Source organism: Aphelocoma coerulescens, chromosome 27 (assembly GCF_041296385.1).
Source record: "Aphelocoma coerulescens isolate FSJ_1873_10779 chromosome 27, UR_Acoe_1.0, whole genome shotgun sequence".
NCBI classification, from domain to species: domain Eukaryota; kingdom Metazoa; phylum Chordata; class Aves; order Passeriformes; family Corvidae; genus Aphelocoma; species Aphelocoma coerulescens.
Genome location: NC_091040.1, coordinates 469182 through 496954, shown reverse-complemented (window position 1 = coordinate 496954; position 27773 = coordinate 469182). Strand labels below are relative to the sequence as shown.

Sequence of the window (27773 nt, the reverse complement as noted above, 5' to 3'; positions counted from 1 at the left end):
AAGGAAGTGGAGAATAAAAAGCGCACGCTGAATATGTTTGTACCAGTAATAAAACATTTACTAGAGCAAGCAGAAAGTAAATGCACAGCTGATAAAGAAAACATCACAATGTCACAAAACCCTGACAGCTTCTGGTACTTCTTCCAGTGGAAACAAGCCAGCGGTGGGTGCTGACATGTTCCAACTGAAAAGTTCTTCCCTACCTTGTGGCAAAAAAAAAAAAAAAAAAAAAAGTTAAAAAATGGGTAATACACATGATGAGTTAAAAATGGGCAGGCAAGATTTTATAGATTTACTACATGTGTCCAATACAGGGCCAGATTGGAGCTGTTTTTCATTAATTGTTTTCTGGGTTCTCCCTAAAGGCTTCTGAGCAACAGATCCCTGAATTTCTGAGTGAAGCCTCTTCCTTTAGCCACACTTCCTGGGGGCCCCAGCCTCTGACTGTTGTGGTGATTGTTTTCCCTTTTTTGTTTTTAATTTGAAGAAAGCACTCAACCCTCTCAGAACAGAGGGTGCATAGGCACAGCAGAGAGACAGGTTTGCTATGCAGGCTTCCACCAGAATGAGGGATATTAGGAAACAGGAGGTTCTTCAAAAGAAAAGAAATATCTGGGCAAGGGGATTGGAATTAAAGTACTGACCACAAACAAGCCAGGGAGTCCAACCTACACTACAAGTGAATTTGTGGTTTGCTGAGCTGGAGAAGGATCCCTTGAACAGCTCCACACACACCAAAAAAAAAAGAAAAAAAAAAATCAACTTGCTCTGCCCCACCTTCAGCAAAGCAAACTGATGCATTCTTAGTTGATGGGGAAAGAGGTAAGGGCAACGTGGAGGCCAAATTATTTAGGGAGAATACGTGAAAAGGAGAGGGGGGAAGAACTCACCATACTGACCAAACTGCTGCAAGATTAATGTCTAACAGGCAGGTCCTGAGCATCTCTAGGTGGACTGGACTGGTTTGTAAATGTGAACGCTGGTTAAGAAAAGACTAATTTATACTTCTATGGACAACAGTTTCTTAACGTTCCAAGGATGTGGAACAGCTTCTTTTTGTCAAGAAGATCTGTTTAAATCCAGCAGAGTCACTCGAGCACTGAATATTTCAAACCCAGAACCCAGGGAACTTTATCAAAATGATTTCTTTCACTAGGTGTTGTGTGCATTTCGTTCAGGTGAATCTGTCCGCAGATAAACTTGCATGGGGGTTCTCATGGTTTCCTTCTCCTGCCCCAGCTGCTCAACAACCAGTTACCAGAAACCCCAAGAAATCCTCTGGAAAAAGACAACACTACCTGCAGAGATTCCAGGCTGTGAACCCCCAGCTTTTAACTGTCCCACCGGCTCTTCTTCCGTTTTGGGGGCTCTGGGACAGCAAAACCATCTGTCTTGTTGTCCCGGCTGTTGGCATCCTTCCTGTTCTCTCCATTCCTGCTCTCGCTGTTCCTCCCTTCAGTGCTGTTCCTGCTGTCGCCGTTGTTGCGGTTCCCGCCGCCCGGGAAGTCGGTGAAGTGCCGGCCCTCGCCGTGGCGATGGACATCACCGTGGCGGCCGTCACCGTGCCGGGAGGGGTCACTGTGGCGGCCGCCACCTTCGCCGTGGCGCTGGACGTCGTTGTAGCGCTGGACGTCGTTGTAGCGGCCACCGCCCTCCGCGCGGCCACCGCCCTCCGCGCGGCCACCGCCCTCCGCGCGCCGCGGGGCCTCGCCGTGGCGACTGTTCCGGCTGTCGTTGTACCGTTCTCTGACAACGCCACCAACGCCGCCGCCGCCCTCTCGACTGTTGGTGCTGGTGTTGGTGCTGTTGAAGCCCTGTGCTCCGACACTCGGGAAGGTGGGAACGCTGCTCAGATTGCCGGTGCTGGTGAAGCCCGGGACACCCTTTGCTGCCACCATGGCCGCCATGGGGCTCTCGGGGTTGGCAGCGTTTTGCTGCGCTGAACTCGTCGGGACGGAGTTCAGGCTCCCGGCGCTGGTCCAGCCACTGGCACCAGCAGCAGAGCTCCCAGTCTTTTGGTTATTTAAACTTGCAGCAACAAAGTGACTCTTGTACTGGGACTGCAGGAAAGGGAGAGACAAAAGAGAGCAGGTTTGGCTCTGTGCTGCCCCATAGAACACAGAGTCACGGTGCGCTCACAGGCCCACCTTGGATTTTGGGAAACAGAGTTCCTAGAAAAAGTCTGTCTTGGAGTGATTACATTCTTGCTGTGCTTATGGACACACAGTAACAAGCACCTCCTCCCAGACCACAGGGACAAGGGAATTCTTACACTGAGGGGTTAATTTTTACACTGAAGAGGGAAAGCTTCTGTTTCCCCTTTCGCTTGCAATTACATTATTGCTGCTAAGTAACCTCAACAGAATCAAGCCCAGGTGCAGAATCCAGAAAGGAAAAAGAACAAAGAGGCAGCATAAAACAAAGAAAGTTTGGCAAATTTGTGCAAACGTGTTTGGTCCAGCCTGCACCTAATTCCACAACTCAGGACTGCAATGCTGAGTGTGCTCCAAGTGACACAGCCACAACCACCACACTCAACTTCCCTGAAATAACAGGGCTGCTGGATTTTCAGGGGAGAGAAGAGTCCAAGCATGGAACCAACCTGGAAAGCCGCTTTCATTGCTGTCAGCCTGTCCCCCATGGCCCCCGTGGATGGCTTGTAGGCCTCGTAGTTGCTCATCACACTGTTGTTGTTTCCACGGTCCTGCGCAAAACCACAAAGGGCAACTGCAGAGGTTTATCCCACACAGGCACGCTCAGTTCAACCACTCCCCAAATCTATCCTGTCCCTGCACTCAAGGAAATACATCCACTAAGGATGACAGACTTCTGGAGAGCCCCGAGCAGTGGAACAGTTTGCTCCATTTTTTTTTCTGCCAAGAATCAGCCTGGAAATGGCTTTTGAAGTAATTTATTAGCATTTATTTTACAGTGACAGTCTATTTTATGAGGAATCTCCAAACCTTCTGGATCAGACTGGCTCTAAAAAAAAGCAGCTCCTGACAAGAGAACAGCACAGGAGACTTTCACTTGAGATATTTGATCCTAACTCTGAAAGATGCTGAGCTATGAGAACTTTTAAAGCAGACACTGTAATCCAGTACCAAGATTTTTTAAATTAAAGAATAATCTTCAATCACTAAGTGAAAAAGTTCCAAGAATCTGTGAACAACCTCCTCAGCACCTCCACTTACGGTATTTTCTGAGCCCAGCCCGGGCCGTTCGCGGTATCCCAAGCCTCCACCACCAATATTCAGCTTCTTGCCTTTCCCTCCTTTAAAACGGGATTTCCGGAACCACGGATTCTGTAACAAAAGGATAAATGTTTCTCAACACAGGGAATAAAAAGCTTCATAAATGTATGTAATGAGACTGAGAAAAAAAGGACACTGAGCATTTTGAAAGACAAACAAATACTGTTTTCCATTCAACCACACAGCTGCTATAGACAGTTGTGCCATGTGGGTCTGATGCTTTGGGTTACAAATGCTTTCTATGAAAACTAATTTTATGCCTTCAACTCTCATCCATGTTAAGGTTTTGGGGGTTTGAATTCTAATAAACCCAGGAATAAACACAATTTCCAATGCCATCACTTAGGAGTTCTGCTCTTGCCCATACTTTGGTCACTGATTTAGCCCAGTGCTTGGCTAAGGAGAAATGAGGGTCTGTAACCAAAACTTTCTATACCAAGCAGTGGCCAGGGAATGTCAACCCAACCAGACCTCCTGTTTCCAGGTGTTTAAATATTAGCTGGCTGCACCTCTTTTTATGCCCTACAGTCTCTCCAAATGTAAATAAGTCAGCTGAGTTCTACATGCTCCTCTCAAGGCAGCCAGGGGAGCTCTGCCTCACAAATTCTGTTCCTTCTGAAAATGCTGCCTCTCTATGTCAGAGAAAGTATTTTCAGTTGGCGGCTGCTGCTCAAGCTGCTTGCTAATGTAGCCACAGGCCTGATAATCCATCTCTGAATTTGGGAGTTGGGCTCTCTTGCAGCTACACAGGCAGCAAAAGACAAGAAATTAAAGAGTTGATGAGTTCAGTGGCACAAGCACAATTGCTGCAGCTACCTGTCCTATCTATATATAGCAAACCTGCCAGAGAGCACTGCCAAGCAGGTGGAATGATCAAGCAACAACCCTTTCACAGAGGGAATGTCCCTGTAATTGTTTTCTAGTTTAGCTTTCAACTAAGCTGCATCTCCCAGGTGCCTGCTATAAATCTGACTGTAATGAGACACTGGAATGCCCTGCTGGCATCAGCAGATTACAGCTCCTAATTTCCTAGGCAGTGCCTGGCCCTAAAATAGATCACATACTGTGCTGGTTTGGCCAAAGGCACAGAAAGGCACAAATTAATTCCTGGACACAGAGCAGCGATAGGGGATACACATCATAAAGTCACCCCAAGACACATACTGTGTTCCAAAATCTTCATGGATTCTTTCAAAGGCCATTAAAAACACTAGGAAACCTACTTTAAACCACAACAGGTCCCCAAAAGGTCACCACTAACACATGATGGAGCCTGTGATATGAGCTGGCTGATTTTGTGCTGAATCTGGAGTGAAACTTCCTCATCTCAAGCAGTTTTGCTGGTTCATACCTGCATTGCCAGATCCAGCAGCTCTTTGGAGACATGTTGGTTGGCACCCTCCAGGTTTCTGACCAGGTCACCAGCGAAGTTGCTGTCCTTGGGGGTCAGCAGAGTGTAAGCGACGCCCTTCTCCCCCGCGCGGCCGGTGCGGCCGATCCGGTGGGTGTGGGTGTCTATGTCCCGAGCCACGTCATAGTTGATGACAGTCTTGATGGAAGGGATATCCAACCCTCGAGCTGGAAGAAAGAGCAGTGTGGTGGGAAGTGTTGTTATCCCCAACTAGCTCAAAGCAATCCCTCTGGTACCAGGGTGTCACCCTACTCTGGTCCAGCGGGCAAAAGGAATGTCAGCTGATGAATGAACAGCAACCATTTCCTTCAGAGACAGCTTTCCTTTCTGCATATTAAAAAATATGTCAGACTGTAATTTAGGCATCATTAAGAGACTAAAAATAACCTCCCTTCCCAATGCCATGTACTGCACAGGCACACAGTGTGACTCTTGGGGGTGTTTGTGCAGGGCCAGGAGTTGGGCTCCATGATCCCTGTGGGTCCCTTCCAGCTCAGGACATTCCATGGTTCTGAAAAGCACCTGGAACACAGTGTCCTGCAGGTGCAGAAGCCAACCTGGTTGCCTTCCACTGAAACATGTTTGCCTTTCTGTGATACCCACAGCTTGTCTGAGCTGCCTTCCAGAAGGTCACATACCTGCCACATCAGTAGCTACCAGTATGGGGATGCCCTTTTTCTTGAACTCCGAAATGACTTTATTTCTCTCACTCTGGTCCATGTCCCCATGAAGCAGCCCCAGGTTATGATCCTCCTGCTTGAGGTTATTGGCCAGTTCCTCTGCGTTGGCTTTCTTGGTGACAAAGAGGAGGACGCTGCCGGAGGACGTGAACTCCACGAGGCGCCGTGTCAGCCAGTTCCACTTGCTGGGCCCAGAGGGGAAAATCTCCACAATCTGAGTGACATCTTCATTTGCCTAAGGGGAGAAATGTCCTCAGTGAGGAAGGTGGGAGGAATAAACAGACTCCTAAATTAATACAGTGCAGCACGGCTCACAGCGCTACCTGCAAGTTTCTTTGAAAGATAGGATTTTTACATATTTTAATATTATTTCAAGGATGATGCTCCCACTATACAGTAACAGTTTAGATCAATGAATGGAGGCCCTGTGATTGAGCTGGGAAAGCTGGTGCTTTTCTTAAGCAAAATTAAGGAAAAATTTTCCCAGAAAGAAGAGCTTCATGCAGACATTTTCTTGTTACAAAGGGACCCGATGTAAAAAATAAAAAATACAGAGAACTGGTTAAAAGAAGAATGTTCTGAAGGCATCTTGTGAAATTTCTCAACTGTTTCAATATATTATTAGCAAAGTTTCTTCCCAGTGAATTTACATCTGGCCACTTCATCAGCTTCCTACCAGATCCCAGCCTGCCAATAGTTCAGCTGTCACTGTCAAGCAAGTCCAGCATCAACATTCCCATGTAAAACATATGAAAGAGCTTTTAAGTCTCAAATCCTTCATTGCAGAAGTTGCAACGGCTTTGTTCATGCTTTTGAGACAAAACCAAAAGATACATCCATTGATTCAGCCTAATAACAAAAATAAACCACTCCATTAATGTTTTACTCCTTGATGAAACCTCCCACCACTTCAGGAATATTTGTTGGCAGAAAGAAGGTCAGCAAGATAAAAATAAAAAACGCACAAAACTTTCTATTTTTGCTAAGCACAAATTATTTAAAACTAAATATAAATGATGATTTTTGCAGTTTAACTTGAATTTCAGAGAACAGAAACAGAACAATTCCTTGCTCTGAGTGTCTCACAAGTATCATGGAATCACCTCTCCAATGTCTCCTTGCACAACCCGAATTGGGTCGATCAGAATATCCCGGGCCAACTTCTCAATCTTCTTACGGAACGTGGCACTGAACAAGAGGGCTGGAAGAGAAACAGGGTTCAAACTCCTTGAAGTAGAAACTTTCTTTCAAAACTGTGAAAACACTGCACAGATGTTGTGAAGGAGGACTTGGATTCCTGAGTGTCAGTGAGCTGAAGCTGAAGTTTTATGGATTCTAATGGAAATTACCAACCACTGTTACAATACCACAAAGTGGAAACACATTTCATGGCATCTGAGATGTTGATAATATGGGACACTGCTGTGAACTTTCTCGCATGGCAGCTCAGAACACTGAATTTCAAGGCATATGAACATGAATTCAGCTAATCATCTTTGCTCTGAGTGCAGTCAGTGGAGGGATTACAGGGAGATAAGCTGAATGCCCACATGTCACAACTACACCCTCCCAACAGCCCACGCTGAGAACAACACCAGTGGACTTTGGCACAAGTCTCCTGGTGTGGCTGTGTCCAGAACTGGAAATCCAAGCTCTGCTCCAGACTCACTGTTTACTCACTCTGTCTGTCAGGACGCACGTGGCTTGCGATTGATCTGACCTGATACTCTGCAAAGGAGAAGAAATGCTCTAATCAACCCTGTATGCTCATTATTTAGTAGAAGTAAGTCAAAATGAAGTTTCACTGCTTTATTTAACACATAATCACAGAATCAATGAATGCTTCTCACTCACTATTTAATTTTACAGACCCACAAAGCTGGGACTGGGCACCACTGCTTTCCAAAGCAGTGACTTTGGTTCAATACGTACCAAACCCCATATCAAACATTCTGTCAGCTTCATCAAACACAAGGTAAGTGACTCTCTGAAGGTTCGTAGCTTTCTTTTTCACATGATCAATCAAACGACCCTAGTAAGAGAAAGCTCCAAGTTTTTAAAGCATATTTAAAAACACGTTAATATATACAACCACCTAGCTGCTTTTTATCCTGACTTACCAGAGACTTAGAACAGAAAACATCTCAAGGCTTCAGTCTAGAATTAGCATCAATATTCACGTCATAGGAACAGATTCTTGTAACCTTTTTCAAGTTCACCAGTGCCAACCCCTGTACTTGGTGCACACAAGTACTTACTGGAGTGCAGACCACGATCTCTGCCCCCTCCTGCAGGGCCTTGGCTTGCTCCCACATGCTGCCTCCTCCGTACACAGCCACGGAGCGCAGGTTGTACGCCTTGCCAAAGCGCTTGCACTCGGAGTGGATCTGAGGGTGTGACACAAACACAGCACAGCTCACGTCAGACAGCTCTGAGACAACACACCTACCATGCAAATTCAGCTCGGCTTTTGAAATGCCCTTTTCAGCTACTAACTTAATGAAATTATTCCAAACTCCTCAGGGATGAATACTTTGACACATGTGGGTAATTTCCAGTAACTTGAGAAACCTATTTAGGTATCCAACAATAATTTAACCTGCAGGCTCAATCCTTTTGCACATACAATTTGTTGCGGTGCATCCACAGCATTCTTATGCCTAAAAATAATACAGGAGCACTGTGCAAAAATTTAAAATTTTAGATTTGTCATGATCTTTCAAGAAAACAAGGGTAGATAAGAGGTGTGAGCTGGAGCCAGGCTACTCATGCACAGAGTAGTTTTTTCAAACACTTTCCTGAGGTTCTCTGATAATTTTTGCCAAGAGTTTTGCCTTCTTCTCCAAGAAGACTGGCTGGCACACACAGGAATGCTCCACACCTACCTGCTGGCAGAGCTCCCTGGTCGGGCAGACGATCACTGCAATGGGACCATCCCCTGGTTCAAGCTCCTTCTGATCCATTATGTGGATCAGCATTGGCCAGATGAAGGCGGCTGTTTTCCCACTTCCAGTCTTAGCAATCCCAATCATGTCTCTGCCACTTAGTGCCACTGGAACACCCTAAAAAGAAGGAGATTCTAACCCCACATTATGCCCACCATAGTGTATCCTTGTGCTAGACAGTACAGGAACACTCAGGTAACAAGGAAAGCCCACGACGGAGGACTCGCAGCAACAATTTGCCAATGCTCACACAGTTTTATTGCCAAGTTCAGCTCTGAATTAGTTTATTTTAAGGGCTGGAAGCCATTACCGTGTTGGACTGTTGGTGGCCTGTATGAAATCAATGTTTGGGCATGGTACAGCACCCCAAGGATATTTTTATATGTACACAAATGTATCTTGTCCAGCTCTAAGAATGCTAAAAACATTGCAGTAGAATCCCTTTAGTTTGCATTGCTCTTCAAGGAATAAAGCTCTCAATATACAGCTCTTTATTCAGCTACTGCTATGGTTATTTTTAATACAACCTCTAAAAAAAACCCCAAACCCTGAACTTCTCATACATTTCTATAAGCAAGAGACATCACTTGAATGTTCATTCACCAAAAAATACAATGAGAAAGGAATATGGATATATTTACAGCAGTCATTTAACAAGGAAAAAAAATGTGGGTAAACTTCTATTTAAAAAATATCAAAGCTATTTTTCTAGAAAAACCCATGGCTCTCTGCAAGCAACTAGAATTTGTCACATCCTCATGTGGATGAGGGAGCTTCGCATGCATTCTTTCAGTTCTCTTTAGAAGTTTGAGAAGGAACAACACTCACCTGACATTGTATTGGAGTGGGTTGGGTATACTCAGATTTCCTAATCTGATGCATAAGTTGCTCATCAAACCCAAAATGAGCAAAACTACTGCCAGGCCTTGGAGGAGCAGCCCCGGAGACCTTGGAAAGACAAAAAGATCTTTGTTCATGAACAGTGAGAGAAAAACAAAGAGCAATCTGTTAAAAAAAAAAAAAGGGTCAAGCGTCTCTCTGCCTCTGAAAAATAACTTTACTTTTTGAGTGGATGTTAAATGTAACTGGGTGCAAATTCAAATGTGTTGTGTAAACAAGACTTTCAGGTATAAAAATTTAATTATCTGTCAATCAACATGAGATACTAAACATCATTTTTACCTCCTTGTGTATAACTGGTGTTCTACCCCAAATAATTCCCTTCACAGAAGGTCACCCCACTAACATGTTACAAATGGCAAAGAACTAATTTCTGCATATCTAACTCCTAGCTTTAAACCCCTAGCTTCTGCTTTAACTCCCAGGTCTCAAGTGTCAATCCTCACTGTCCGCTTTCACAAATCCATAGGAGACTTTCAAGAAATCAAGATCACTGGAAGTGTCCAAGAGGCTTGGATTCAAAAGCAGGAGTTCCCTGTGAAAATCTTCATTAAAACTAAGATAGTCTAAAAATAAAAGGGAGTTAAAAGCTGCTGGGAGAACAATTCTGTGACCAGCTTACCCGGAGGTTCAGCTTATGCCGTAACTCCACCACTTGCTGCGGGGTCAAGCTGGTGATCTCCTCATGCTCATCGTAGAAATTTTTCTCAAATGGTGGGTATTCAATCTGCAAGATAATTAATTACTCAGTTAGTCTAGATTCAAGATTCCATTTTTTCTGAAGTTCTTAATTGTCTGCCAGAACATTTGCTTAAATGATGCCATTTCTCAAGGACCTTTGATATGACTTACCTAAGTAAGCACTGAAATATTACAGGGGCCTTCTCAGCTCCTCCTCTCTGGAATGCCTCAAACAGAACAGAACAGAATTCCCTCCTACCTCTGAATGGTCAATAGGTGGAAGAGGATCAATGATTTTTTTGGACGGTGCAATCGGATTCCCATCACTATCATACTCCAGGTTATCCTCTTCCTCCTCTTGCACCACACCAGCAGTGGGGTTCTCAGCCATGTAGCGAAAATATGCTTCCTGCAGCAAAACAGATCAGCAAACTCACATACAATAGCATGCAAAATTACTACTGTTTGTTGAAGTGATGTCTGTGCTAAGTGGCTGTTTGCTTTCACACCCACCATTGAGGAAAAAAGTAACTACATTCGCTAGAACTGATTCTTCTAATAAATACCAACAGATACATCCTGAAGGACAAGAAGTACAAATAAAGAAAACAACTCCAGTTTCAGCTACGCCACAAAATGCTCCTAAAAACCAAACTCCTCCTGTGTGTCTGTTTAACAACTCCTTCTACCAAGTCGTGTTACATTTAACAAGGATCTATTCTAATTTCCATATGAACAAAGCACAAACGCTGTAGGTTTCTAACCAGAAAGTACATTGTTACTAAGCATATGATGTTTATTTTTTTAAACATGCTATGCCAAAGATAGTTTCTTTACTTCCCCTAACTAGACTTTGAGAAATGAAACTGTATCTATTTTTCATTGAGAGAGTCAACAACAGATGTGAAAGAAACTATTTCAGAAGAGTCCTTCAAGACAAGCCCCAATTAAAACACTGTCACCCTGTCAAACGCAATCCTCACAGCTCACAAAGATGTTTGTGTCTCTCAGATTCTCACTGGCACACCAAGACTTTCTCATAGAGAAAACACCAGTCTCGCTTGACTTGAAGCAAATATTTAAGATCAGATTTGTCAAACAAGGCTCAACTACAAATATATATGTATACACTCATCTGGCTTTTCCATTCTCCTGGCCAATTATCCCTCAGTCACAGAGCTGTGCACACAATACACTTGAACAACAGCTGTCCCCAAGCATAAAGTCACCTCTGCTCAAACTTTGGCACAGCTACACACACCACTGGCAGCAGAGCCCTCACGGCCAGGCAACCCTGCCAAGCTCTGCATTAATGCAAGTAACACAAGAGTTAGTAACTACAACTCAGTAGTAAGGTACGTTTTGAAATTAAGTCTTTTCTCTTTATTATTTTGGCTACAGTGATGCTTATAAACCTCAATGAGAACTGGAGCTTCTTTGAAAATAGGGATCAAAAAGCCTGATTCTTGCCCTGAACAGACCCCACATTCCACTGCAAGGAGCCTCCACAGTCCAACAGCCCCTCCCTGGTGTCCCCAGGAGCTGACTGTGCTAATTATAATTTGTAAGATCCTTGGACACTGAACAACCTATACAGGAATCTGAAGTTCAAACTGACTGAAAAAAAATCTTCTTCAATGAATGCAACTGTCTAATATTCTTCTTAAAACACCTAGAAGGGTAGAGACCACAGAGTAACCACTACAGCCTCCTGCTGAATTGTCCGGATACTGTGCATGATACTGGAATTTTGTTTGTCCCTAGTAGTTATATGTTTGGAGAGGAAAGGCAAAAAAACCCAAAACAACAAGAAAGAAGATAGAAAGACTGCATAGGAACTCACTTGGTCATCTTCCTCTTCAATGTCATCTCGAATACCCCTGGAAAAACAAGCGGAGAAAAAACTTCCCTGCAAGTGTTCCACAGACTCAGCTCAACAGTTTCATTTGATTAGTGCTGAGCTTCAGATTTTGTGGAAGAGACAACGCTATCAACTCGGCAACATTCATATTCCCAACCCATGGAGTTTTCATATCTGGTGCCAACCATAGCAGTGACCCTGCAAAGACTTTTCTTTACTTCTAGTACTGAGACTGAAAGATTAGGACTCCGTCTTCCCAGCAGAAGCCACATCAAAGATCATTCTGGTCTAAGCTCTTGATGCTACAGAAGACCCACAAGTGAAGAGGAATATGAGCCAGGAAGTGCAAATCCAGTTCAGAACTTCCCCAGGTGGTGATTTGGATCCGGTGTTCTGTTTCAGGACCATGTATATCTGATCAACCCCATGCAATGTAACTTCTACAAATATATCTGACATTTCTATCAAGAATCAACAGCATAACTATTTTCCTTGGTCAAAACAAATAGATAAGCTGCACAAATTTAACCTGTTTTTAAACTCCAAATTTAGTACCCCAACTGTCACATGCAACCTAATCTATCAGCTTCAATGTCTAAAAACTAAGTGCAAGTTTGGAAGAGTCTCCAGTACTCCAGGTACAGCAGCACTGAGTTATTTTGCTCACATAAATGCAATTTTAAGCTAAACCATCCTGATCTCTCCAAGGGTGTGGGAAGCAGAAAAACTATCCAGGCTGATCTGGAAGGCGGCAGGAGTACAACGTGCTGCCCCAATTTCTGTGGCCTAGAAAGGCTTCTCACGTGGGATAACTCTCAGTGTTGTTGCCACTTGCCACAGGATGGTGCCATGGATTCTTCCCTATTGTTGCATTTTTACAGCACAAATCGTTATCCACAGGATATCATGCACTGGTTAAGGATGTTTATTAGGTATATACCATACTGTCTAATGAACAACTATCATCAACAGAATGCACTGGAATTCTGTGAGCACCATACAAGACACTGGCAAGAATGGGAATGATAAAAAAGAACTTACTTAACGTTCTTTTTTTCTTTGTCTTTATCTTCGAGTCTCTTCATGTCTCGAGCAGCTTGATCCTAACAGGTCATAAAATTGTCACATGTTAAAAAGACCAAGATGGTAAAACATGTAAGGGAAAAATGTTCCTACATAATTAGACCATTATGTCACAGAGACAACACTTCTTGGACTAAACTTTGTCTTGTTCCATATCTGATTATGCTAAATAAACTCTCCTACTAGTACCTTTGAATTTACATACTCTTAGCTTGTGACAATGCTGTGAAAAAATAAATTACCCATATTTCTCCTGAACCCAACTAATAACAGAACTGTAGCTAAGAAACAGCTCATGATAAATACAAACAATTTCCATTTAGGTAGTGAAAAATGCACAAAACCTTAGTTTGATGTTTAGAGACAAGCAGAGCTCTATGTTGTATTGTTCTGACATCCTAAAAGCAGTTGAATAATTAAGTTATTGTAAGTCATATCCACTCTCTGCCTATGTAATTCATTTTTGAGTTCTAACACCATTCTACACAAAACCCAAAGTCAAGTGGCATTTTGACTGCAGCTGCCAAAGCCCTGAGTGATATTTGCTGCCCCTGACAGCACACAGGTACAACCACATCAATGAATAAACATTTCCCGAGCCTGGTCTTGCCTCCACTTCAGCCATGAATGCCTCCAGAGGATCATCATCACTGTCAGAGTCTGCAGATTTGGAATGGAACTGCTGCCGAGTGGGGGAATTCTCTGCGGGAATGTAGGGCAATTCCACATTGCTGGAATCTTCCTCTTCATCCTCAAAGTACCTGAAAAGAAGTGAACAACAGCCCAGTCAGCACATAGTTTACAGCACTGCGCTGTCTTTCATGGCTTCTGGTTGAGTCAAGGTACCCACACAGACAATAAAAGTCAGTATGGACACAAGAGAAGATGCTGAGATTTATTTATTTACAATTATTCATGTTATAAGTTCAAAGTGATGGCAGGGCAAATAGATAATATGAAACTCAGCCTCTCTCCATCTTTCTTGTAGGCTCCCTTCAGTAGGTCAGCCCCAAACTTCTCCAGGTTTAACAATCCCAACCTTCTCAGCCTTACTTACACATTTATGCAGCCAATAGAAGGGTCAGTAAAGAATTGTGGAGATCAATGTTTTCCTGTGCAAAAGACACCCAAATTTATCCTGCTTGGCTCCAACTTTGAGAACACCATAGAGTGAATAAAATACGTTCTAGAGAGGGGAAAGCTGGAGGAGGAAAGCTTCCATGGGCTACCATAGTATCTGACAGTCTTCTAAGTCTATTATTATTTATTTATATATACAAACACCACAGATACTTCCCCTGACCTCGGAAACATAAAACCATTAAAATCTAGAGCTACAGAAACACAAGAAATAACGGTACTTACGCATTCTCCTCATCAAAATTTGCTCTCTTTGACCCGATTTTGTAGAAGGAAGGCAGCTGAGGAGGCCCCGATTTTGCGAACGCTGCCGAGGAGCCGGCTGTGCCAAAAGCGCTGTGGGACTGCTGAGACAGCTTGGGCTCCTCTTTCTTCCCAGGTGTTATGGCAAATCCACCAAACCCGAAGCCTCTCTTTGTACCAGGTCCACCTTTATTCCAATTCATGATGTCCCCAATATACCTGTTAACATGAGAAAAGACAAACTAATGCCCTTTCTGCTTCAGGCAGTTACAGATAATTGCCATTATTTTTCTTGTTACTTGATCCCTTCAGTCATGACACAGGGACTTGTGGAACTCTGAGAGACAAGAGTTTAATCTGTTTCCCAAAAAGGATGGGGCTCTGCTCTTTTGTCAGTGTGAACATATCCACAGTTCCAGAGAAGAATAAAACAAAGTGGCTGTCTTCCAGAACAGGCTGTGTCCTTCAAGGATTACTCAAACATATTTAAGATGTTACCTGTCCTGTTTGCAGTCTAAGACAAACAAACCCAAGGCCAGAACTTTGAACATCAGGAGGAACAAGAGACGAAAAGGCAGCTCGGTGCATATTTTGCATGTCCACATTGTCCCATCTGTAAGTGTTTCACAGCTTGTCAATATCTCACTCCTGCAACCCAGCAACCTCCAGAGAAATGGGCCCAGAGCAGCACAAGGCTCCGTGTGAGGCCAGGCACATCTCTGCCAAAAGCCAACCCCCTTTGCCTCTTAAGACAGCACCTTCAGCCACATATAGGATCTCTCTATATTATGCACACATATTTATGCTCTCCAACCTCTATTTTTCAAACAATATTTTAAACACTCCACATAGCATGTCTGCCCAGAACTTGATTTTCTAAGATGAAGACTGAACTGATATATTAATATTTACAGTTTCCATTCTTGAGTCATTTAATTATCTGCATGGTCAAGCAAATCATACCTGTAAGGCAGGAAAGAGAGCAAGACACCCACTGCTTTCCAATACATTATAATTAGCTGTCCAAAGGCTACAAGTCTTATTAAACAAATCCTCACACTAGGAATCTTTAATGAGATCAGAACTCACTGGCAAAAAAACCAGCTTCCAAACAATTGGAAGGTAAATACTGCAGCCGGTCCCTGTGCTGAACATTTACCAGCCTGGGGCTTGCTCAATAAATCTCGAGTCAAGACCAAAGCTCAGTAGCACGTTTTGGGGGAAACTCTGCTCTTCAGCTCTTCATGGCAGCAGCTGACCCTGGAGTCCTGTTTTCCCTCTTGTCCTGACACACCTTGTAGCTTTTACACCCGCGGATCCGTGGCATTGGGAGATCAAAACGTACAATACAGGAATGAGAGGCGGAACCGCGTTTCTGCCGTGACAGCACAGTGGGAATCTTTGAAAACTGTTAACTTAAAATCTGATTCTAAGGACTCTTCCTCACTGTACTTACCTACCTTTTTCCTCCCTTCGGCTATCTCAAAAAATAAGAAGGACCACTTTTTTATAGTCATACATCAGCAAAAGTACAAAATGTGGTCAGACCGCCCACTCGCCAGCAGCGAGTGGACAGGAACTGGTTCCCACAGGACGCAGAGACCACAGGAAAACTCCCGAGGCTTCGCTGCCCTGTGGCCGCCGTTCCGTGGGAGGAAACGCGCGGGGCACGGACCCTTCCGGCGGCCCCCGGGATCCGCGGGCACGGCCGCGCTGCGCCTCAGCCGCTCCCGTTCCAGGAGGGAAGGGCGGAGGAACCCCCGCGCGCCGGGATCGCCATCCCCAGGGCACGGCAGGGACCAGGGCCGGGGCGGGGACAGGAGCCCCGGACAGGCGCTGTCCCGGCACACCGGGACCTGCGCGGGGCCCTTCGCGCCCGCGGAACCGCGGTGCGGGGCGGGCCCTTTGTGCGGGGCAGGCCCGGGCTGCCCGCGCCCGCTCCAGGCCGCGGCTACGGCGGGTCCCGCCCGCGAGAGGTCCCGCAGGCCGGCGGGGGAAGTTACGCCGCCGCGCTTGGCCCGGCCTCGCTCCCCTCCCTTTCCCCTCAGCCCCCCTCACTCACCCTCAGCCCCGCAGCCGTCGCCGCCACTTCCCCGGTTACCGGGGCGGGGGGGTGGAGACGCGACGCACCGACGTGCCCACGCTCCGTACGTGATGACGCGTGGCGGCCGCGCGCCCCCCCGGCGCACGCGCACCGCCTGCAAGTGAAGCAGCGGGGACTGAGGGCGGTGGGACCGGGCAAAGGCGGGAGCGGGAAAACCGGGAGCGAAACCTGGAGAGGGTAACGTCACCGGCGGCCCCGGGACCGCGCTGGCTCCTGGGCGGTTCCCGGTTGTGGCGCGGGTGGTTCCCGCGCCGCAGGGCTGGGCTCGCCCGCGCGTGTGTACCCGCACACCTCCGCACATGCGGCGGGGCCGGCACTGCGCATGCGCCCCGGCACGGCGGGCGCGGAGCGGAGGGTGGGGGCCGGGCCCGTGACTCAGGTAACGCGACCCCGGCCCCTGCGGCCCCGCCGGGACGGGACACCCCGCTCCCACCCCCCCGGGCGGCCGGGCGGGGCTCGCCGCCTCCAGGGAGCTCGGTACCGGCGGTGCCCCCTGGAGGGGCAGCCTCGCGCGGAGGTCACCGGCCGTGCGGGGCCTGTGCTGCGCCCCGCGGGGCGGGAAGAGCTGGCGGTGGGGCCGGGGGGTCTGGGCACCGCCCCGGGGGCGGCAGATCCCTGATTTTATCTTGTTGACCTTGATTCGTGTTCCGGGAAGGAACTGGGAACGTCCCTGGAGCGGCGGGATAACAAACACCTGCGGTGGTGTTCCCGCTTTGGGCGGGGGTCACGGTGAGGGCCCGACCTGCTGGGGACGGGCGCTTCTCCAAAATCTGCCGCTGAGCTCGGGTCTAGGCTCGAGATCTACTGAGCAAGCCCCAAGCTGCTGAATGTTCAGCACAGGGAGCAGCAGCAGCAGCGTTTGCCTTCGGATTGTTTGAAGTGGTTTCTCTTGCCAGTGGGGTCTGGGCAGCCGGTGTGGAGATCGGAGAATGAATCGGTTGCGAGGGAAAGTCGGTAGCGTGTGGGTCGTGGAGGGCCTGCTGAGGATAGTCCACTTCCTGGAATTTGTACTTGGAACCCATTCTGACAGACTGCTGAGTTAAGGGGCTGCTCCAGCTCTCACCTACCTCCGGTTCAACTGTATCCTTCGAATTGGCTGCAGAGTTTTATTTTGCATGAAGCTGATTGGAGTTGTCAATTCTGAAATTGTCTTCAATTCTGAAAGTGGATGTTCTCAAATAGTCTTGGAATTCTTACTGTGAAACTGTTAGAGTGTGGTCAAGCAGGTGACTCTGTTGTCCTGTCGTTTTTAACCTCTGAGTGCAAATTCTGTCCTATCTAAATAGTATTTTGGCTTTTTTTCTGCTTAAATTCACATAAAATTGTGAGGTTCTCACACAGTGTTCCAAATTCCTGGGCTCGGCCTTGCTGAACTGCCCATCCTGATTAAGGTTCTGTAAACACATTCTGTGCAGGTTTTTGCTGAAGTGAGGAGTCTTTGACAAAGGTGTTTATTTTAGTCATCCTTGTCATGCATAGCAGTGGGTTCCCTGCATGAGGCACTCAGAGGAATGCTGGTCAAATTTAGAAACAAATCATTTCTATTCTAAGTTTGTAAGAGAACACTCTGATTAACATTCAGGTTCCCACTCAGATCTGGTTGCGGGAGGGAGTAAAATGAGCCTGACAGCAGAGCCCGATGCAGCTGATCCTCTGTGTCTGGTTGTGGAGTGCAGCTGGGGGGTTATTGCTGCCTTTTTTGGACCCTGGAGAAGGTCCCCCCAACCTGAATGGGAGGTTGGGACTGTTTTGAACTCAAGCAGAAGAGGCAGGAAGCTGAGGGCAAAAAAAGGTGAACTGACAAACTCTGCAGGTTCCTGGCTGGTGTGGGGGGAGCTCTGGGCTCGTGAGCCCGCTTACTCTATTGTTCTGGGGAGTAGTGCAATACATACTGCTGCTGTTACACTTTAAATGCTCTGACTGTGCCTAATTGCTAATTAATAACAACTGTAGACACAGAATGTGGTCTTGGAAGTGAGCTGGCAGAGCTAGCTGAGAGATGCTATTGGAGAGTCAGTTTTGTAGCAGAACATCCCTGCTTTCCTTCTCAGCTCATTTGAACAGTGTGGCCAGATGTGAATTTGCTGCTGCCACAAGCAACAGAGTTCAGAACCTCCAGAGTTATTTTGTTCTTGTAGCAGTAGTCACTTTCTTTATAGAGAAGATGGCAGGATCAGACAGGGGTTTATTTCTCTCTCTGGTCTGACTCTTGTAGTGTTTTCCAATTGTGCATTTTGTGTTGGGGATTACTGGAGGTGTGATGTAACGGAATGGACAAGGCCTTTTTGCAATGATTGATTTAATTCTTTTTTCCAGTGAAAATGAAGCACTTATATATTTTTATCGCTGTCCTGTTCATTCCGTGGAGCTTTTCTTTGGCAAAGTATGATGAATTTGAGGATGGAGATGACATTTTGGAATATGATGATAATGACTTTGCTGAATTTGAAGATGTGAATGAAGATACAGTCACAGAGTCTCCTCAGAGGATCATCACTACAGAAGACGATGAAGAAGAAGCCACTGTAGAGCTTGAAGGTCAGGATGAAAATCAGGAAGACTTTGATGATGCAGACACACAGGTACGACCTTGTCCCCTTCCTCTATGTGTTTTCTAATAGTGTCTCTGCACCTTTCTTTCTCTTTTAGGATTTTACTTGCTGGGCTTTGGATTTTCATACTGTTTGTAATTTTGTCCTTTAGGAAGGTGACACTGAAAGTGAACCATATGATGATGAGGAGTTTGAAGGGTATGAAGAGAAACCAGATGCATCTCATAGCAAAAATAAAGACCCCATAACAATAGTTAATGTACGTATAACTGTTGATCCAGTTTCTATTTGGAGTTTCATCACTTATTTTCTTAAGACAGTACACCAGAAATGTCACTGAAGTACTAATATGCACTTACAATGAACACAGTGTGTTTTTAGCTTATTTATGGCTTAAGTGTCAGACTAGAACTTGTCAACTCTGTTGGTTTTTGAAGCCAATCTCTCTGCCCATGCTGCATCACCTTTTTGCCTCCCAAAATAGTCTTTCACAGAACGATCAGGTACTCAAGGTCTGCATTTTTGTTACCCCTGAGATCTCTTTTTAGGTATTATAGCTGACCTTGGCAGTGAAAATTAAGGTTTGGGTACTTTTGTGACTCAAGGGTGGTACAGTGATAGCAGAATGGCTACTTAGCCTCTGAGGTGGCAAGGTCAGGATGGCTTCCCTGCTCCCCCGTGGAGTCTGTGGCTGTGTGTGGCATGATGAGAATGTTCCTGGGCACTGGGTGTTAGTTTGGATTTCCAAAGAAGTTATCATCACATAATGCTGTGATGGGCAGGGCATCAAGCCCAAATGCTCGGTGAATTGAAGTGCTGGGCTGCTTACTCTGAGGGATGTGTGCTAGCCCAGGCTCACTTGGAAGTGATGCTGTGTTTGTATTAAGCAGGTATTTTGGGAATGCTGTTATCAGTTGTTTCCTGTATGATTACTGTGCCCCAGTAACCCAAGTGTCTTACGTAGGCTTAGCTCTCTCGTTAGCTTATTGCTGTGTTGGGGATGGAGCTTCTCCAGTATTCTGTGTTTCCCAAATTTTCATGTGTATAAAATCCACTCGTTCAATATGTAAATCACAGTTTCTGTTCCCTTACACAGGTCCCTGCTCACCTTCAAAACAGCTGGGAGAGTTACTACATGGAGATCCTGATGGTAACAGGTCTCCTGGCTTACATCATGAACTACATCATTGGGAAGAACAAAAACAACCGCCTGGCTCATGCTTGGTTCAACACTCACAGGGAGCTGCTAGAAAGTAACTTTGCTCTTGTTGGTGAGTTCCATAATGACACGGATCCAATTTTAGTATTTGAATAAAGCTGGGTTTAGACTGGCATTTAGGCTGTAGAGAATCCTTCTCTGTGCTGGGGTATCGTGAGCTCCAAGCCTTCTGCTGAACTGTGGTGTCTCAGTTTGTGAGTTTAGATTGCAGTTCTCTGTCGCTGTTGTTTTTCCTCAGGGGATGATGGCACTAATAAAGAAGCTACAAGCACTGGGAAACTAAATCAAGAAAATGAACACATATATAACTTGTGGTGCTCTGGAAGGGTGTGCTGTGAAGGAATGCTCATCCAGTTAAAGGTAAGAATGAGGGAGTTTGTGGTGCTGTTTACGTGTCACCAGTTGTCAGGTTCTAGAGGCTTTTCCATTCCTGTGTGAGCAGCAAGGAATCCCAGCTTGGCATTTGTGCTCACATGCAGATACAGAGTTCTGAATAACACACATGAGGGAAAACTGGTCATCTGGAGGTCTGTACAGAGCTGTATTCTGGCCTGTAAAGCTGGCACCAAAGAGCAAGTGCTTGCAGAAAGAGTATAGAAACCAGAGGTGTAGTGTGAACAGAGGTAACTGTAGGCTGAAGAGCCCATCTGCCACTTACAGGGATAAATGGACCAACAGGAATTCCAATGAGGTACAGCAAAGACAAATACTCTGCACCTCAGATGGAACAGTCCCACAGTTCATCTTCTGACTTGAGGGAACAAAACCCTGAGAAACTCTTCCAGTGCAGAAAGTGGGCCTGCTTTTGAGCTGTACTGGTCACAGAGGGAAAACTCAGATATTAGGAAAGAATTTTTTACTGTTGTCTATTCAGCTGTTTTCTGTGCTTACCACCTTGTGTATTTAGTTTCTCAAGAGACAGGACCTGCTGAACGTCCTGGCGCGCATGATGAGGCCGGCGTCGGACCAAGTGGTGAGTGCTCAGCCCTTCAGATTAGCTCTGACAAACTGTTGTATTCCTTTGGTTCTGCTCTGCCCCTTTCGATTGTTCCAGGTGATTTCTGTAGTATTCCATATCTCCTAGTTCAGTAACTGTTGAAACAACCTCAAAGAATTGTTTGTATTTCTTTCCTGCCTGTGAAATGCAAACTGCTGATGACTGGAAGTTGCTTTATCTGTGGATTTTATCCTTTGAATGGTTTTGTGAGCAGTCTATCATGATTCAAGACCTCATCTTGATAAAAAGTGGTTTTACAATTTGAAATACTTAGTGATTGTCTGTCTGTTCAGTCTGCCGGAACAGGACTGCTTAACCCATATGTTGGTCTGGATATTATATTCTTAATGTTACTTTTTGCTTTCCTCCTTGGTCTTAGAGAGCATAAGTGCCAAGAGAGGTTACATTTGGAAGAACACTGTGTGCATTGTGAATACTCTTTCCATGCATCTATAATTGTATTTACTTATTCTATTAAAAATAATTAATTGCAAATTAGTTTTACAATTCTGCTGTTCTAATCACCGTCATTACAGCACAATACTGAATTGTGTGCTCAGTCTAATTAAGAAGCTCCCTTACTTTAAGACACACTGAAAAGCTTTAAATCAACCACCTTTTTCTTAGGTGTGTCTCTCCTTGCTTAGTTCTTGTTCTTAGGAATCAAAGTGTCAGACAAACATTGAAATCTGACCAGGGCTAATAACTTTGTTTCACAGCAAATAAAAGTGACAATGAATGATGAAGATATGGATACGTATGTGTTTGCTGTTGGAACCAGAAAAGCACTGGTGAGACTTCAGAAAGAGATGCAGGACCTGGTATGTACATGCACATTGATAAATAATAGCATATAAGAATTTATCTGCATATTCATTGTTTTCTTGGGAACAGCTGAAAACCTGTGAGTGACCTGTTGGAATTTGTGGGGAAAAGACATTTTCATCTACAGATAAAAGTCTAATGGAATCAAACATCAGAAGTGCTCCCCGTGTCAGATCTGCAGGGAAAGAGGCAGTGGAAAGCAGCTTGCACCTTTCTTTTGGGCTACAGTTGGTTTAGGAGAGGCTGCAGTATTTTGTCAGCATACATGAATGTGACTTCACCTCATTTAATTTGCACAAAAGACTTCTTCAAGGATTGAAAAGTAAACTTAATTAGTGATATGTGATGTGGAAAATTTAGGTTCAAATCATCTGTTTTTACATGATCTGAAATTAAAACTTCCCATATGTTCAAGCCCTGAAAAGAATTGCAGAGCTTGCAAAGAATCCAGTGATAACAAGCACTGCTTTGCAAATCTTTTCTCTCAAGTAACAGCATGAAGTGTGGTTGGTAGGATGCCAGTTTTTGTTCTGTTATCAAACAATGTAAGCAAAATGCCTTAATTCAATTTGAACACTCCAGCATGGATGTATTAGAATTGTTTTATCTTCTTCCTTAAAGTGCTGATTTCTGAAGGAAAATAGTAACTTAAAGACTGTTGATGCTGTGTGCTTTACTTTGTTTGAAATGTCCCCAGCCAGGCTGCGTGACTGAGTGTATTTTTTGTTGTTTCTTTTCAGGTTCTTTTAGGGATCCCACTGTTCCAGAACAGTTCAGTCGGATAAGATACTTACAGGCTTGTGTTTATTTTTCTTTCTCATTGTTCTCTTTGAAACAGAGTGAATTCTGCAGTGATAAACCTAAGTCTGGTGCAAAATATGGGCTTCCAGATTCGCTGGCTATTTTGTCAGAGATGGGAGAGGTCACAGAGGGAATGATGGACGCTAAGGTATACTTGAATGAATTAATACAAATACTCCTTGGTAATCCTGGCATTTACAGCTTGTATGTTCTAAAAAGTTAAAAGGAAAAGTTAAAGGAAAAAGTTCACATCTTTATCAGTGTCACTGTGGCAAGCTGAGCACAGCAATTTCCTGAGTGACATACAGAACCATAGAATGGTTTTGGCTGCAAGGGGCCTTAAAAATCATCCAGTTCCAGCCCCTTGCCATGGGCAGGGAACCTGGCAAACCCATATGGATTGGTGTTGGGAAAAACTAATCCCCGTTTTTCTTTCAGATGATCCATTTCCTCACACACTACGCTGACAAGATTGAGTCTGTCCAATTCTCGGACCAGTTCTCCGGTCCAAAACTTATGCAAGAGTACGTATAAAGCAGAGCTCTGTTCAGGCTGATTCTCAGCTGTGCTTTAGCAATACACAGAGGCAGCATCTCTCCTGTTTCCCTGAGCCTCCTAGTCCAGAGGTACTTTCAAGGGCTGCTTCAGAACTGCCAAGTGGTGGGTGATGTATCTTATCTGAATTACCACATAGGTTTTTGCAAGAGTGTATTATGCTCACAGGCATATAAATAAATGAACATAAAGAAACATATTTTGATTTAATTATAAGACAGCTTATGTGTGTACCTTGTACTAAAATTGTGGAGGATCTGTGAAATGTAGGCCTTAGATTTTCACATTAGAATACTGTGGGATTTGGGGCAGTGAATACTTAAACTCTTGAGAAAATATTTTGTTCTCCCAAAATATTTAGAGATCTTCAGTGGTATAAACAACAAGGGGATGTGTGAAGCTGAATGTAATTAAAAATATACAGGCCTTCGTAGTACTCAGATGCCCTCTTGACAGTCAGAGGGGCTGGGTGCTGTATGTTTCCACACTCATGCCTTTCCTCTGCAGGCTCTTGGGTAAAACACTTCAGGAATCTGAATAGTTTGAAACTTAAGTTTGGGTTATAGTCAGGCTTTTAATGTTTATTTTATTGAAGTACTTTCCAAGAGTCTTTTGGGTTTTGATGAGGTTTTTCCAGCCAATGGTAGTTACTTTGTATTTTTCTTCACTCATTCCAAACATTTGTTTCTTTCCTCCAGGGAGGGCCAGCTTACAAAACTGCCCGAAACGAAAAAGACACTTCTGTTTACATTTAATGGTAAGAGAACTGTTGTCTGTGTGTCTGGGGGAGTGTTGGGCTTTATTTGTGTAAGTCACATGCTCATGATCTGTCACCTGTGGAAGATAATGTGTGATAAATTACTTCAGTGCATGCAGAAGGATCATTGATTGATAAACAGAAGGCAGCAATACACTGCGGAGCAAGCAGCATACTGTTGTGATAACAGGACACTCAGTCTTGCTGTTATTGACCTCAGCTCACACTCTTCTCTCTTGGGGTGGCTTTAAAAACCACAAGCCTTGCAGTTTGAACTTGCGCAGGCTCAATTGGTTTACCCTGGTTTGAAGTAGAAGTAGTTTGTTGGGAATCTATTCTAGAAAAGAATAGATCATCAAATCTCTTCAAAATTCAATCCCATAGCTCCAAATGAAGCTTCCTAGAGAGTAGGATAAGAGCATCTTTATTTCATGAACAGTGTGAGCCATAAGGGAAGAGCATCACAGCAAGTAGACAAGTACTGCCAGTCTGTCTGAATGAACAAGGAACTCTTTATTTCAGTGCCTGGTTCAGGCAACACTTCCCCAAAGGACATGGAGTCTCTGCTGCCTCTGATGAGCATGGTTATCTACTCCATTGACAAAGCAAAGAAGTTCCGGCTGAACAGAGAAGTAAGTAGTGTCTGGTTTGCTGTCTTCTGAACATTGTGTGAAATTGGAACCATTACCACTGGATCCTTATGGATCCACTGGATCCTTCTGTTTCTTGTATGACTGGTAGAGATCCTGCATCCTGCTCATGGGGAAATCAGTACAAACTGCATTTGCTTTTCTCTGTGCAAAGGGTAAACAAAAAGCTGACAAGAACAGGGCTCGGGTGGAAGAGAACTTCCTCAAGCTGACCCACGTGCAGAGACAGGAGGCTGCCCAGTCCCGCCGAGAGGAGAAGAAACGGGCGGAGAAGGAGCGAATCATGAATGAAGAAGATCCTGAGAAGCAGCGTCGGCTGGAGGTGAGGTGGATGTCCACAGTGGTACAGGCTGCTGGCAGATCCCTCCTAGGAGATCTCCAGGGCTGCCCGTAGGCATTGTAGCAGTGGCAACTTTGATTTCTATTTGCTGGAGGGCAGACAACTGTCAGGGTATTTGCTGCTGCTTTCTGAAACACATGAAGGCTCCCGGTGAGATGTGAACCCAGTGCTGGAGGGCTTTGTTGTTTGGCTCTGAAATGATCTGCTTGCTCTTTGAAGAGATCACCCGTGTTTATTCAGATCCCTGTCCTTGCCTACAGGAAGCTGCTCTGCGGCGTGAGCAGAAGAAGCTTGAGAAGAAGCAGATGAAGATGAAGCAAATCAAAGTGAAAGCCATGTGATTGTCATGAGAAGCATCTTGGTGCCACCTGTGCAATTGTTATTCCCAGGGTACAAAGACCTACGTAACTCCATAATCCTCTGATTCCTTGAACACTAGTAACCATTAAGAGAGAAGTTCTTGCATTGGTGTTACTTATTTAAGTATTACAGCAAAATGTGTGGAGAGCTTTGTCTTGGCAGTTCTGTTCCAGGTGGTACAAAGTTTCACTACTTGTCTGTTTAAAAAAAAATTGCAATATTCTTGAATGCTTTTTGTCATTTTTTCTTTAAAAACAGAAGATTGTAAACCTGTCCATGTGTGCTGGTAACATATTCATGCTTTGGTTTTAAACTTTGATTTTAGTCATTGTGAGGGAAAGGGGAAAAACTTAGGGGGAGGAAAACTGCACAATAAACATTTACTTGCATTTATTTGCATCAAGGCACAACACTTAGAGCCTTCCATACACAGTATGGATTCTTCAGGGATTTAAGCCCAGCAGAATAGAAGTTCTAATAGAAGTAGAAGATTTTTTATCTTCATTTTTTTTTTTTACGATGGCCTGAAGCAGTATTAGGTCACCTGTGGGCATGACTGGCTTATGTGTGTAACACAGAGATGGTCAGAACCAAGGGAATGGAATACATGGACACTTTCCTACTTGTGTGTTTGGATGCTGCAAACTTAACACAATGTGAAGTCTGTGATGTCAGCATAGTGTTCCTTCAGGAGTGAGTGCATGGTGAGTTAGCAACTCAGCCAGCTTTCCTTCAGTATATTTAACTGTTCAAATTTGCCTCAACCCCTTCTCTCCTGATCTCAGCAGCTGCTGCCCAGTTCACTTCAGCCAGGAGCCAGATCTAGTGGAGTACCTGCAACTGCCAATCTCCCCAAGCCAGTGAAAATGTTTCAGAGGATACTTGTCCTCTTCATCTGGTCAGTGATCACTTCAGGGTTTGGAATCTAAATGGGAAGAATGAAGTGAATGCCCTGTGCAAGCACTTCGCTGGGAGAGCTCTGCATTTTATAAATGCTTCCTGTCCAGAAGGCATTTTATTATTGCTTGTAACAGACTTTTATCAGTTTTGTGGGGAAACAGTGTCCTGTGTGTTCTTGTTTAATACTTTGTGGAAACTTGGTTCTGAGGCAATAAGAATTAGCTGCTGTTGAAACAGCAATTGCTTAAACTTTTTGTTCCAGCATAGGATACTTCACCCTGATTGAAATGCAAATGTCTGTAACCTGGTACATGCAAATACATTAATTTTATAATGGTTGGTAAAATTATTTAAAACCAAAACTAATGTAGATTATGTGAAATTTTAGCACTATTTAGCTTTAAAGATTAATATGTTATTGTTTCACAGAGTTCTTTGAAAGGAAATACTAGTTTGTGCTCTTTTAAGTAAGTGGACAGCTTTCCTGAAGTCCCATCCAGTTGTGGGCCATGGCAGCTAATTTTGTAATACAAACATTGAAATGAACAATCTAATGAAGAGTAAAATATAATTGAAACACTCCTGCTTTACTTGGCTCGTTTCAGCATTCCTTTCATTTACTAGAATCTCAAAGCCTCCTTTGTCCTGGGTGAGTTTTGGTGTAGGTTTTAAACGCAAGGAGGAGCTGGTGCTGCTACCTGTGCTGTTCTGTGGTGGAAGTAGTTCCTGCTGGGGGAGGGCTGGAGGAAGGTGTCTCCCCTCGTGCAGGCTGGGTTGGGGGCAGATGGACAATCTGCCCTCAGGGTTTTGCATTGCAAATGGACAGAGCAGGGTCCCTGTTGAGGGCACAGCCTTGGCCACTCTCTGAGGGATCCAATCAATCACAGGATTGATTAGTTTGGACAAGACCTCCCAGATGATTCAACCTGTGCCTGATCCCCCCCCTTGTCACCCAGCCCAGAGCCCTGAGTGCCATGTCCAGGCCTTCCTTGGACACCTCCAGAGATAGGGACTCCACCAGCTCCCTGGGCAGCCCCTTCCAATGTTTAAGAACCCTTTATGTGAAGAAATTCCTGCTGATGTCCAACCTGAACCTCCCCTGGCCCAGCCTGAGGCCTTTTCCTCTCCTCCTGTCCCTGTTCCCTGGGAGCAGAGCCTGATCCCCCCCTGGCTGCTCCCTCCTGTCAGGGAGCTGTGCAGAGCCACAAGGTCCCCCCTGAGCTGCCTTTGCTCCAGGCTGAGCTGCTCCTGATGCTCCAGCCCCTTCCCCAGTTCTATTCTCTTCTCTGGACACACTCCAGCCCCTCAGTATCTTTTTAAAAAGATACTTTAAAGTGAGGGGACCAGAAGTGGACACAGCACTCTCACCAGTGCCCGGCACAGGGGTACAATCCCTGCCCTGGCCCTGCTGACCACACATTTTGACAAGCCAGGTGCCACTGGCCTTCTCGCCCACCTGGGCTCACGTTCAGCTGCCTGTCAATCAGCACTGCCAGCTCTTTTCCACTGGACCTC

At 45.0% G+C, this 27773-nt stretch overlaps 2 protein-coding genes across 8 annotated transcripts; one reads left to right on the top strand and one right to left on the bottom strand.

Moving 5' to 3' along the window:
- Nucleotides 1-36: 36 nt before the first annotated feature.
- DDX42 (DEAD-box helicase 42) lies at nt 37-16333 on the bottom strand. Of its 2 annotated transcripts, XM_068996744.1 has the most exons (18): nt 16261-16333; nt 14181-14417; nt 13426-13576; nt 12774-12835; nt 11715-11751; nt 10131-10280; nt 9813-9917; nt 9119-9238; nt 8231-8407; nt 7604-7732; nt 7278-7377; nt 7026-7073; nt 6449-6546; nt 5304-5580; nt 4606-4832; nt 3195-3305; nt 2603-2704; nt 37-2060 (listed from the first exon to the last, which is right to left on the bottom strand). In XM_068996744.1, the coding sequence occupies exons 2-18, from the start codon at nt 14399-14401 to the stop codon at nt 1332-1334; spliced, it is 2844 nt and encodes a 947-aa protein (XP_068852845.1). In that variant the 5' UTR covers nt 14402-14417; nt 16261-16333; the 3' UTR covers nt 37-1331. The 2 variants fall into 2 exon arrangements, with proteins under 2 accessions (XP_068852845.1, XP_068852846.1); XM_068996745.1 differs by lacking the exons at nt 11715-11751; nt 13426-13576; nt 14181-14417; nt 16261-16333.
- A 59-nt stretch (nt 16334-16392) lies between these two features.
- On the top strand, nt 16393-26848 carry CCDC47 (coiled-coil domain containing 47). Of its 6 annotated transcripts, XR_011146725.1 has the most exons (14): nt 17540-18094; nt 18619-18884; nt 19006-19113; nt 19951-20125; nt 20312-20433; nt 20981-21046; nt 21790-21891; nt 22734-22844; nt 23135-23220; nt 23950-24008; nt 24531-24640; nt 24813-24980; nt 25259-26062; nt 26147-26848. XR_011146725.1 is itself a non-coding variant. In XM_068996749.1 (13 exons), the coding sequence occupies exons 2-13, from the start codon at nt 18624-18626 to the stop codon at nt 25337-25339; spliced, it is 1449 nt and encodes a 482-aa protein (XP_068852850.1). In that variant the 5' UTR covers nt 16393-16479; nt 18619-18623; the 3' UTR covers nt 25340-26848. The 6 variants fall into 6 exon arrangements, 5 of the variants coding, with proteins under 5 accessions (XP_068852850.1, XP_068852849.1, XP_068852851.1 ...); XM_068996749.1 differs by lacking the exon at nt 17540-18094 and adding an exon at nt 16393-16479 and having other exon boundaries at nt 25259-26848; XM_068996748.1 differs by lacking the exon at nt 17540-18094 and adding an exon at nt 16602-16681 and having other exon boundaries at nt 25259-26848.
- The last annotated feature ends 925 nt before the right edge of the window (nt 26849-27773 follow it).